The sequence below is a fragment of the Balaenoptera acutorostrata genome, chromosome X, assembly GCF_949987535.1.
Source record: "Balaenoptera acutorostrata chromosome X, mBalAcu1.1, whole genome shotgun sequence".
Classification (NCBI taxonomy): Eukaryota; Metazoa; Chordata; class Mammalia; order Artiodactyla; family Balaenopteridae; genus Balaenoptera; species Balaenoptera acutorostrata.
In genome coordinates this window covers 132,485,201-132,497,029 of record NC_080085.1, presented here as the reverse complement: position 1 = coordinate 132,497,029, position 11,829 = coordinate 132,485,201, and the positions used below count along the sequence as shown (strand labels likewise).

Below are 11,829 nucleotides of genomic sequence, written 5' to 3'. Positions count from 1 at the left end.
CCCGTGCCCCCTGCAGTGGAAGCACGGTGTCCTAACCACTGGACTGCCAGGGAATTCCCTGTGATCAAGAGTCTCAAAAAAGAAATAGAAAAGTAAACATTTAGATCAATATTTCTAACTTTTGGAATATACTTTAAGGAAATAACCATTCATGGAAAGAATTACATACATGAATTCCATTGAATCGTTAACCGTAGCAATGAAAAAACTGAAAACAACTTAAATGTTCAATGATTACATTATGATGCATCTTATATACCTTCACTCAATAACATATTTTTGAAGAGTTTTTAGAATGTGGAGAAGCTAGTATGTTAAATGAAAAAAAGTCAGGAAAAAATTTAACGCTAAACTTGATGACTTCTACATTGCATACCGTTATACATTTAGCGTGCAAGTACAACTAAAAAATTAGTTCTAAAATGTTGACAGTAGTTAGTGCTGAACATCGGGCTTGATTTTCATTTTCCTAAACTGTCTTCAATTACCTTGTACTACTGGAATATCTGAATTCCAGAACCTTCCCTCCAACACGAGGACAAAGATAAAAAATCCAGAAATGCATCAGCTGAAAAGAAACTGTGACACAAAACAGTAGCCTAGTTTTATTTTCTGCAGTAATACACATTGAAGCATCCCACTCCTCGAGCCGCAGGGAAACCAAACAAGTGAACCAAGAGATACCAAGGGCCAGTACTGGCAAAACATTAAACCCAAATAACAAAGTGGTGATTACTCAAGTTTGAATTCCCTAAGCCTTGCCTAGTAGGGGACACAAGGTTAGCCCTCAGCCCCCTTTCCTTCGCGTAGCCTTTAGGGAGGCGGGAGCCAAAGGTGCTGAATATTCCCAATCACCCGGGAAAGGTGATCGAAGACGGAGTCGATGGAAATTCGAAAGAGATCAAGGTCTTCAGCAGTCCATCTACTACAAGTGAGGGAAAAGGGAAATCAGGTTAAAGGGGAGATCGCTCACGTAGGTACAGGGCACCAGCCCCCAGCCCCCTCCTTATACCAAGCCCCTATATGGGCGGCCCCATCACAGCACTCTTAAGACAGAGATCAGATCCCAGCACCTGCCACCGACCCCCGCCCACGGCAGACTCTTCTGGAACTCACATAGTTAGGGCACTGCCATTCACTGTATATTCCTGCTGAATCACGCCTGGGTCACGCTGGGCACCTGCGATCAGAGCTCTGTGGGCCATGTGTGCCTCCAGGGGGGATCGGAAAGGCACTGTGAGGTTGCTGGGGGAGACGTGGTTAAGGCACCATCCGCTACTGAATCTGCTGGTATCTCGGGCTTGCCCACACCTCAGAGGCCCGTTTTTACCCCAGGATGAGACCGCCCGGAGCCGCCTCCCTAACCCTTCGGTCCTTCCCCACCCTCCAGGCTCCTCAGCCATTGACAATCCCCTTTCCTGCCAGGCTGCCCGCCCCTGCTGCCCCTGACTGCGCCCTGCGCTCCCCTCCGTCCCCTCCGCAGGCGGCCGCCACGTATCCGGCCACCGCACCGCTACCCCAGCCCAGGGAGGCTCCACGGAAAGGATACAGCACCAGCTGTCTTCTTCCAGGCCGGACAGCCGCGAGCGCTGCACCTCCACCACGTCTTAGGGCACGTGACCCCCGCCTACCCTGAGGGCCTGCAGCAGGGCCTCCCATCGCTGCTCCTCTTCGGCCAGGCCCACGCCGGGCTTCCGGGCGCCGGGGACCACCCTCGCCTTCAGGGCTACCTGATCTTCTCTGGCAACCAGGAGTTCCGGAGCTTTGCTGGCCACCTCGGCCCCCTGCGCCTGCCGCGCTGCCGTCCCCCGGGGCCTGCATGGCCGCCGCGCGTCCCTCTGAGAGCCGAGGAGAGAGCCTGCGCGCCTCACGCGGCCCCGCCCCTTCGGCCCCGGGACGCCCAGGGCGCCTGCGCAGACACCCCTGACGACGCCTCCCGGCTCCGGATTGGCTGCCGCCCTGCCCCCCACGGGCCGCCCCAGAGGCCCCGTCGGGCTGCACAGACTCAGCTCCGGCGTGAAGCCCCGCTCCTTTTGGGCGCCCCGGATGCGCCTGCGCAGACCTGCCCCTCCTGTCCGGCGCCGGGCGGCGTGGGGTGGGTGCCGAGTGCCCACGGAGTCACCACCGAGACGGGAACGCCGCCTTTCCGTTCCCGAGGCCTTGACCCGTCTCCCAAACCATCTGCTCCAGGCAATAAGGGCCACCCACGCACCCCCATAGCCCTCCGACCCTGCCCCCCGGTAAAGCCCAGAGTAAACCGCAAACAGCAGGGGAAGCGTAGGACCTCCAAGCAGCGGGGTCTCCGCCGAGCTGGGAGGTCAGGGCTGGTGGGCGTCTTCACTGACCCCATCATGGAGGTGCCACCCGCATGACCTCGTCCAGACCCTATTACCTCCCAAAGGCCCGCCTCCAGAGTCCATCCCGTGGGGGGCTTAGGGCTTCCATGGGTGAGCTGGGGGAGGGGGAGGGGGAGGGACTGGACGCTCAGGCCATAGGCCAGCGCTGCTCAGCTAACCCGGGCTAGATTCCCGTGCGTACTCTTAGCGCGGAGCCACTGGCTTACCTGACCGAACCCAGAAACAGCATCCTTCCTGCCGGAGAGCTGATCCACGTCAGCTGTCCTGAGAGATGCGCCAGCCAAGGCCTCACAGGTCCCCCCTGGGCCGGCCCGGCCCCTCGCGTCCCAGGGCCAGGAGGTGACACGGGCCGGTCTGGCTTCCTCTCGGCTGTTTGCAGGCCACTCCTCCACCTGCTGGGCTGGTCACCGTCCTTCCGCAGCCCTGCCCTCGGCCCCAGAGGCTGCCCCAAGGTGGACGCTCACTCAGCAGGCGCCCTCGCCCGGGCTGCCAGTGCTGCACTGGTGAAGCTTTAACACTGGCTCTCCAGACGCAGCAGGGGCCCTGCATCTGCTGATCTCCACGCTGTACCCACTCCCACCACCGCCGACTGCCTAGGGAGGCCGAGCCGCGGTCCTGTACGAAAGCCAAGTGGGAATTAAAGCCTCACAGTCACTTACGGAAGACTCAATGAGCTCTCTGTCCCAGGTTCCCCTGTGGGAGTTGCAGAGGGGCAGCCATGAGCAGACATTCTTATAGTTTTTTAGTTTTAGGTTTAGCAAATAGGTTTTAATCATCATCACTGGAAAAAGGGAAAAAAACCATCACTGCAGAACCGGACTCACATGGGTAGGTAGTGAGTAGGCGTGGACACTGGTTGGACATGTGTGGGAAAAGCCCAGAGAATGTACTGAGCAAGGGTCTAGCAAGTTGGCTTCTGCTGTCGTCCATATCACAAGAGGAAACTCATGAATTAACCAGGCCCACCTGAGGGTCTGAAATAAGGGCAGAAGGAGGGTCAGTGGGACGTCTAGGGGGCTCTGACTCCCGCCTCCGTGAAAAACACCTGATGGACATCCTCATACATACCCATTAAGGGGACCAGTGGCAAGTTCCCAGGAGCAGAATTGCTGGGCTTTAGGGATGGGCAGCCGTCATTGGATTCAGTCGCGCCACGCTGCTCTCTGCTATGGCTGTACCCGTCTGCACTCCTACTATATTCTTGCGACCTTTGGGGATTTCCTTTTCTGTAACTAGCCTATTCATATCCTTCGCCCATTTCCAAAAACATTGGTATTGCTGTTATCTTCTTGATGACCAGCAGGATGTTTTAAAAACATATTCTTTTTTTAAAATTAATTAATTTCTTTTTGGCTGCGTTGGGTCTTCGTTGCTGTGCGTGGGCTTTCTCTAGTTGCGGCGAGCGGGGGCTACTCTTCATTGCGGTGCACGGGCTTCTCATTGCGGTGGTTTCTCTTGTTGCGGAGCACGGGCTCTAGGCGCAAGGGCTTCAGTAGTTGTGGCTCGCGGGCTTCAGTAGTTGTGACACGCAAGCTCAGTAGTTGTGGCGCACGGGCTTAGTTGCTCCGCGGCACGTGGGATCTTCCCGGACCAGGGCTCGAACCCGTGTCCCCTGCATTGGCAGGTGGATTCTTAACCACTGCGCCACCAGGGAAGTCCCTGTTCTATTTTTTAAACTTTGATGAAGCACTTCAGTAGGCAAGGTACTGTGAAAACCACATGACCACCATCTAAAAATCATCTTAAAATGGTAGAGAATATAGTTTTAAATGTATTTTTTAAATCCAAAACTCAACTGCCAAGAAAGGAAAGGGGATCTCTCGGGCCAAAAATATTGAGAAATTGCAAATCCTGAGGATCAATAGGAATTACAAAAAGTAAAATCACATATAGAAGTAAGTCGTTATTAGAAATATTAGATTTCACATATAAAATAACTATGTTTTATATATTTAAAAAAGAAGATGAGGAGTTGACAGTTGGACTGAGTCACAAGATACTATTTAAAAATGACCAGGTGGGTTAGAAAAGACCATTTAGAACTTCTAGACATAAAAATAGGGATGTAATTAGAAACTCAATGGGTGAGTTAAACAGACTAAACCCGAAGAGTAATGTAGTGAACTAGAATATAGTTTTGAAGTTACTGATAAGTCAGGACAAGGAGATAAAAACACAAACAAAGTTGAGAAACGGAAGATAGCATGAGAAGGTCAAACATTTGTCCAGTCGGCCTTACAGAAGGAGATAATAGGGAAAAAATAGAGAAGCAGTATGTGAAGGGATAATGTCAGTTTCTCACAGTTCATGAAAGACACCAATCCTCAGTCCAAAGACTCACAAATAGTTCACTGTAGTCAGATGTTAGTGGTAGAATGTGGATGGTAGGTATATGGGTGTTCATAGCATATCTTCTTCAATTTGGCTGATTATTAGAAAGTTTTCATAATAATAAATTGAAGAAGTAAACCCCATGAAAGGAAAATGAATAAAAGTGAGAACAGAAATTAACAAAATAAACAGCAAAATTAGAATCACCACCGACCTAATTTGCTCTTTTAAGAGATTAAAATTGAACGCAACCAATCAAGAGAAAGCAATGCATGCAAATAAACAATATTAAGAATGCAAAGGAGGTAATAATTGCAAATACATCAGAGATTAATGACGTGAGAATAGTATGAACAACTTCATATTGAGTGAGTTTGAAAACTTTAGTGAAAACAGGCAAATTCTCAGAAAAATATTATTAAAAACTGACTCAAGTAAAAACAGAAAACACAAATTATTAGAGAAACTGAATACGTAGGGAAGTTTTTACTACAAAGGATCACGAGGCCCCCAAAACTTTACAGAAACCTTCTGTCAAAAGGGAGCGATCATTGCAGTCTTACACAAGCACCTCCAGGGAAAGGCAAAAAGAGGAAATACTACACAGCTTATTTTGTAAGGCTAAAATAACTTGATACCAAAACAAAGAGCACTAACACAAGTAGAAAATTATATATCAATCTCACTCATTCATGCAGGTTAAAATTCCTAAGCAAGAACAAGTCCAACCAAATCTTGCACGTGAATGTTCATAGCATCATTCTTCATAATGGCCAACGAGCGAAAGCAACCGAAGTGTTCACCAAATGCTGAACGGGTGAATAAAATGTGGTATGGCTACACAATGGAGTGTTATGCAGCCATACCATGAAATCAGATCCATGAGACAACAAGGATGAACCTTGCAAACAATACGCTGAGTGAAAGAAGCCAGTCACAAAAGACCACTCCTTTGGATTTCTGGACCCAGTTCCAGGATGTGTGTGTGTTGGCTGGGGTGGGTTCCCACATAACACCAAGCAATTCTCGGACACCGGCAGGGTGTCCGAGGAGTCAACTCCATTCTGGCCCTTTCTCCCGGGAGATAGCATCCGATTCCACAGGTTGCAGGTTCAGTCCTACAGGACCGCCCACCCCTTCCAAATTGAGCTGCTAGTCACCGTCCCAGGTTGTTATCTGTGCTTCTGACTGGCTGGCTACAGATGGGGGGTCCCCACGTCCCCCTCCTTGGGTTTGACTCATTCGCTAGGGCAGCTCACAGAATTCAGGGAAGCACTTACTTACGTTTACCAGTTTATTCTAAAAGGGTATGATAAAGGATGCAGATGAACATCCAGATGGAAGAGAGGCACAGGGCGAGGCATGAGGAAAGGGCCCGGAGCTTCCACGCCGTCACCAGGGGCCACTCTCCCAGCACCCCCACGTGTTCACCAACCCGGGAGCCCTCTGGACCCAGTCCTCTTGGGTTTTATGGAGGCTTCATTATACAGTGTGACTGGTGAAATCATTGGCCGTTGGCGATGGAGTCAAGCTCCAGCCCCTCCCCACTCCCCGGAGATCGGGTGGGGCCGGGGAGTGGGGCTGAAAGTTCCAAGCTTCCGACCACATGGTTGGTTCTCCTGGCAAGTAGGAGGCACGTTGTTAGGTGCCACCTAAAAGTCACCTCGTTCCTGTCATAAGCGACATCTCTGTCATTCTCAACACGTAGGAAATTCGAAGGGCTTTGGGAGCTGTGACCCAGGAATTGTGGACTGAAGACCAACTATATATGAGAAATAAATATTTGGTCATCTGAACGACCAAATATATATTTCTTGTAAATCACAGTATCACAACCACGTATTGTATGATTCCATTTGTATGACATGTCTAGAATAGCAAACCTATAGAGACAGAAATTAGATTCGTGGTGGTTGCCTAGAGCTTGGGGAGAGACTGGGACTAGGGGATGACGGCTAAGGGGTGCAGGATTTTGTTTGGGGGTGATGAAAATATTCTAAAATTGAGGTGATGATTGCACAAACATGTGAATATCCTAAGCACCACCGAATTGTACACTTTAAGTGAGCGAATTGCATGGTATGGAATTCTATCTCAGTAAAGCTGTTTACATAAGGAATCCTAAAGATTTTAGTAAAATAAGTTCAGCACTTTATAAACCTGAAAATGTGCATGAACGGGCTTCCCTGGTGGCGCAGTGGTTAAGAATCCACCTGCCAATGCAGGGGACACGGGTTCGAGCCCTGGTCGGGGAAGATCCCACATGCCGCGGAGAAACGAAGCCCGTGCGCCACAACTACTGAGCCCGCGTGCCACAACTACTGAAGCCCACGCTCCTAGAGCCCGTGCTCCCCAACAAGAGAAGCCACCGCAATGAGAAGCCCGTGCAGCGCAGCGAAGAGTAGCCCCCGCTCGCCTCAACTAGACAAAGCCCGCACGCAGCGACGAACACCCAACGCAGCCAAAGATAAATTAATTAATTAATTAATTTAAAAAATATGCACGAACAAGTCGGAATTTTTCCAGGTACGCAAAGTGGGTTTAACATTTGAGAACCTGTTCATGGACATCTCGGTAAAGACGGCAGATTGACCACGGACTTCTGTTTTCCCTCCGTCCCAAACCATCCTCTAAAATCACAGTGAAGGATTTGTTAAAGGCATAAACCCACGCGGCTGTGAAGAACTGAAGAAGACAACACAGTAACGTATTGGAAACTGGAAAGCAGGTGGATTTGTAGTAAATGATTTATCAGACCCAAGAGAGTTGAATCCTAAATACACTGCGGGGGAAGGCAAGACCCCCACTCCCCGGAGGCTGACCTCTGTGACTTCCCCTCTCCTACTTCACACAAAAGATGAAGTGTAGTCTCTGGAGAGAGTAAAACAAGGGGTCTCTGCCCTGGGGGATGCTAGACACATCTGACCGAGAATACTAGGCTGAAAACAACGTAAGTAAATAGGCACAATAGATACGCGAGCCTTTCCCGAGCCCTTTTCCAGCGGCTCTCTTCCAGAATGTTGACAACCAGACCTTTACAATTGGGTCTAGAGATTCGAAGACAGTTCTCTGACCTATTTGAGCAGCCCAAGAGGCAAGACATGGGTCATAATATTAGGGGCACCCCCAGAAAATCGTCCGGCAAGGTCACCTTGCAGTGAACCCCACAGCTGACAAGCACCACCCATATAGTCGGAGCTTCGGATCAGCGTTTTGGCCTTTCACTCTTAAATATGAGCAGACAGCCAATGATTTTATCAGACATCTCAGGGAAGCTCTAGCATAAAGACAGAAACCAAACAAACAGGTTGGAAGAAACAAAAACTGTGCCAGAAGGAGAAACATTTTTTTTCAAGTCTCTTATTGTTACAAATACCCCCCGAGAGGTGAGCTGTCAGGGCCATAAATTAAAGGAATCTTATCAAGTCAGTCAAGCTCATTAACACGTTAAAGGAGAAAAGCGATGTGAGTGTCTCAGATGCAGCAGAAACAGTCAGCAGGACTGACCAGCCAGTCACATATGGGAACGTGATATGTGAACAGAGGCTGCATTCCTGGGGAAAGGAGGGCTGCCCACGTGGGGTACAAACAGAACAAAAGGCAATTAATTGTATCCCTGTGTCACCACCACATGTCAAAATGAGTTGAGGTTAGATTATTACTTAAATGTAAAGGAAAAAACGTTATAACTTAGAAGAAGATGTGGGAAAACAAATTACAACCTCAGCATAGGAAGAACGCTTTAAACAAAATACAGGAGCAAGAAGCTACTCAGGAAAATCTTGATATGTTACATTAAAAGCGAGAACAATTCTTAACTTAAAAAACACCAAGAAAAACCCACTGTAGACTGTGATGGGCTATTAGCAACACACATAACCAACAAATTATTAGTCTCTTAGATACGTGAGGGAGTACTGAGAAAAATCAGAAAAATACAAACACTTCAGTGTAAAAATTAGCAAAACAAAAACAAACCTAAAACAGATAATTCACAGAAGAGAAAAAAAGAAATGACCCGTAAACATATGAAAGGATGGCCAATTAATTAAGTTATCAAGGGCGTGGAAAATCAAATCACAGTAAAGTACCATTTTCCTCATATCAGGCTGGTGATAGTCAAGTTGAAGGGGCCCCCATCCCAGGGACACGCCCTAGAAATTCTTCCACAGGTGCATGAATGCTCACAGCAGCATTGCTTGTAAGAGCCTCCAAACTGGAAACAACTCAAATGTCTGTTGTTGGTGGAACAGTTAAATAAATTATGCGATGGAATCATGTATGCTAATGAAAATGAATGAAATAGGGCACTGACATGGGTGAATGTGAAGTATGTAAATGGAGCGCAAGTTGAAGTCACCAAAAATGCATACAATACGGTTCTATTGATAAAAGTTCAAAACAGGCAAAACAAAACAGTATGTCACTTAAGGACACTCACACATTCATAAAACCATCTTTAAAAACAAAAGTGGTAAACACCAAGTTCAGGATAGCACTCACCCCCTTGGGGGGCAAGAAGGCAGCAGTAGAAGGGGGCCCTCGGCATGTGCCGTGTGTGTCGTGTAGCGGTGGTGTAGTCTGAAGCCGGATGGAGATGCCATGGCTGTGTGCTGCACACGTTATCCCTGTTTGTATTGTATAAAGTATCTTTAAATGCACTTGGGATGTCTTTACGAAAGCTTTCGTAAGTGTGATTGACCTTTTCAGGATTTAAAGTCTCTAAGGTATCATGGGCCTGTCAGATCCGTGAAATGATTTCTTCTTGGGGGGAGATTTTGGCCAGCTGCTTCAATGGTGAATGAAGGCATAGCTTCATGTGAAGGCCAAATGGGCTGTATTGTATTTCAAAGCCAGCTCTCCTTCCGAGGTGCAGGCCGAGCTGCACAGGACTCGTCGGGCCGCTGTTGTCCGATGGCAGCTGCTCTTCCCCTGGGCGGCCCGGCCCGAAATTGGTAACGCGCATCCTGTGACGTTGGTTTCTAGGAGGAGCACGGAGAAGCCAACTTGCTGAGCAGTGGAGCCCTGACGTGGACGAGGAAATTCAGCCTGGATTATTTAGCCCTGGACTTCAACTCAGCGTCACCAGCCCCTGTGCAGCAGGTAGGAAGTACTCTGTGTCTGAGAATTCCCAGGAGATTCCATTTCGGTTTGGATTTTGTTTCGATGATTCCACCATGGATGTTCTCTTTGCAAAGTCTGAGACATACAGGCACGTACAGTGAAGAGTCTTAAAATCAGCCCTAATTCTGCCGCCCAGAAGTCCTGGTGTATCTCCCTCGGGGGGAACGTTCTTTGCATGTCTATGTGTAAATGGACGTAGTCTTCGTGCTCTTCAAAATTCGGACCATAAGGTTTGTTGAGAAATTGCTCTGGCAGAGATGAGGGTGGGGTAAAGTGTAGTCCAGGCATAGGAAGGGCCTGCTGAGGGAAGAAGTAACAGCCCCGTTTGGCTAGACTCTGGGGAGTGGTGACGGGAGCTGTCAGCTGGCTTTGAAACAGCTCCGTCAAGGGCCTCAAGTACCAGGTTGGGCAGTTTTGACTCCTCTGAGTAGTATTCTTGTCTGTAGAGTGGTCAGCAGAAATAACACCTATGTTGAAGCCTGTCGTGAGGATTCAGTGAGTTAATACGTGTAAGGGGCCTTAGCCATTGACTGTTGTCAGTCACTGCACAGGGGAAGCCATGGAATGAGTGGCTGGTAAGCAGTGGACAGCGGCTAGATATTTCTTAGCAAGGGATGGTCGTAGTCTAGACTGCGCTAACAGTGTATTATTGTTTGATGAGAAAAATCACTTGCTGAACAGAATATACAGTGTAATTTCATTTTGTGTGTGTGGAGAAAAGAAGAGTCTGGGAGGCTTCCCTTCCTTTTTGCTGAATGAGCTCCCACTTGCCCTTTACCTTTCGTTTCATTCCACAAACCTAAAATGATAGTCCAGCAAAGCTGGTCAGCGGGATAGACAGAGAAGCACAGACGGTGCATTAGCCAGTTCTGGTCGGCTGTGCAGTGAAGACAAGCCCCGAATCTCTGCGGCTTTCGACCGCAAAGGCTTCTCAGTTGTCGCCTGTGGGACAGTCCGTCACGGTCCCCACGTGAGGCATGCCGGTGTCCTAGCAGGGGAAAAAGGGAGAGTGCAGGATCGCAGGACGCCTCTCTTCTCTTTAGGAGGGGCACCCGTCACCCCACTCACGTTATACTGGTCAAGGCGAGTCAGCTGGCTAGGGCCAAGTTGAAGGGAGCAGAGGTGAGGAGAGATTCACGCACATTCACACGCAGCGTGACACTTCTGCAAGTGACGACCCAGGAGGGAGGGCCAGCCAATACTCGACACTGTAAGCCACCAGAGACTGACTGACATTGTGCCGAATTTTTAAATTGGATGTAACGAAAGCTTTCTGTTCTCCCCCTTCAGAAACTCCTCTTCTCAGAGGAGCAGAGAGTAGACTACGTGCAAGTGGACGAGCAGAAGACGCAAGCTCTGCAGAGCACAAAGCAGGAGTGGACGGACGAGAGGCAGTCCAAAGCGTGACGGCGCTGGGCTGCGGGCAGGGGCTCTGAGGGGGGTCGGCCCTCGTCAGCGGCCGCGCTCGCCCCTGCCGAGCCTCAGGCCGGTGCGCCGGGACGTAGACAGCTCCATCCCGGCAGGGTGGGAGCCACCAAAGCAAAAGAGGCGTCAGAAATCTTCTCCAGTGGAGCCTTTGACGTGCAGATTGGAGCCAACGGGATGACATCTTTTGACTCCAGCGCCTGAAGTCTCGACCTCTGTCCTGTGCTTCCGCTGGAATCATGAATGATCCGAGGAGAGACGCGCCTGGACACCATCTTGTCCCCACCCCTGAGGACACAGTGCAAGACACCAAGCCTAGGGATGGTGGCAGGAAGACAATGCGAGTGACAGGAGCATTGAGTCCCGAGGTCCGGCATGAGCCTATCAGATGACCCCGGTGGCTCTAGGGACATCGTTGTGCTTAAGCAGCCGCCTGTGGCCGGGTGTCCCTTTGCTGTTGGCCTTTTCCCGGCATGCTTTCACACGCACCGTCTCATCTCTTCCCCTCAAAGACCTCGGAAGCTAGGCTTGGCGGCGATCACTGCTCCCACTTCGAGGAAAACAATACCAAGAACCAGAGAAGGGAACGCTT

General features: G+C 49.6%; 2 protein-coding genes across 2 annotated transcripts; one reads left to right on the top strand and one right to left on the bottom strand.

Moving 5' to 3' along the window:
- Positions 1 to 618: 618 nt before the first annotated feature.
- LOC130706524 (EKC/KEOPS complex subunit LAGE3-like) lies at positions 619 to 1,835 on the bottom strand. Its single transcript, XM_057539039.1, has 3 exons — positions 1,550 to 1,835; positions 1,117 to 1,245; positions 619 to 925 (listed from the first exon to the last, which is right to left on the bottom strand). The coding sequence occupies exons 1-3, from the start codon at positions 1,819 to 1,821 to the stop codon at positions 814 to 816; spliced, it is 513 nt and encodes a 170-aa protein (XP_057395022.1). The 5' UTR covers positions 1,822 to 1,835; the 3' UTR covers positions 619 to 813.
- A 4,373-nt stretch (positions 1,836 to 6,208) lies between these two features.
- On the top strand, positions 6,209 to 11,236 carry LOC130706336 (GRB2-associated-binding protein 3-like). The gene is made up of 3 exons (XM_057537725.1): positions 6,209 to 6,250; positions 9,675 to 9,791; positions 11,103 to 11,236. The coding sequence occupies exons 1-3, from the start codon at positions 6,209 to 6,211 to the stop codon at positions 11,217 to 11,219; spliced, it is 276 nt and encodes a 91-aa protein (XP_057393708.1). The 3' UTR covers positions 11,220 to 11,236.
- The last annotated feature ends 593 nt before the right edge of the window (positions 11,237 to 11,829 follow it).

Coding starts and splice junctions, on each gene's coding strand:
- LOC130706524 (XM_057539039.1), bottom strand. CDS start 1,821: ATGCAGGCCCCGGGGGACGGCAGCGCGGCAGGCGCAGGGGGCCGAGGT. Junction 1,246..1,549: donor GGAAGAAGACAGCTGGTGCT/GTATCCTTTCCG, acceptor CGTCTCCCCCAG/CAACCTCACAGTGCCTTTCC. Junction 926..1,116: donor AATGGCAGTGCCCTAACTAT/GTGAGTTCCAGA, acceptor CCTCACTTGTAG/TAGATGGACTGCTGAAGACC.
- LOC130706336 (XM_057537725.1), top strand. CDS start 6,209: ATGGAGTCAAGCTCCAGCCCCTCCCCACTCCCCGGAGATCGG. Junction 6,251..9,674: donor CCCCACTCCCCGGAGATCGG/GTGGGGCCGGGG, acceptor GTTGGTTTCTAG/GAGGAGCACGGAGAAGCCAA. Junction 9,792..11,102: donor CACCAGCCCCTGTGCAGCAG/GTAGGAAGTACT, acceptor CTCCCCCTTCAG/AAACTCCTCTTCTCAGAGGA.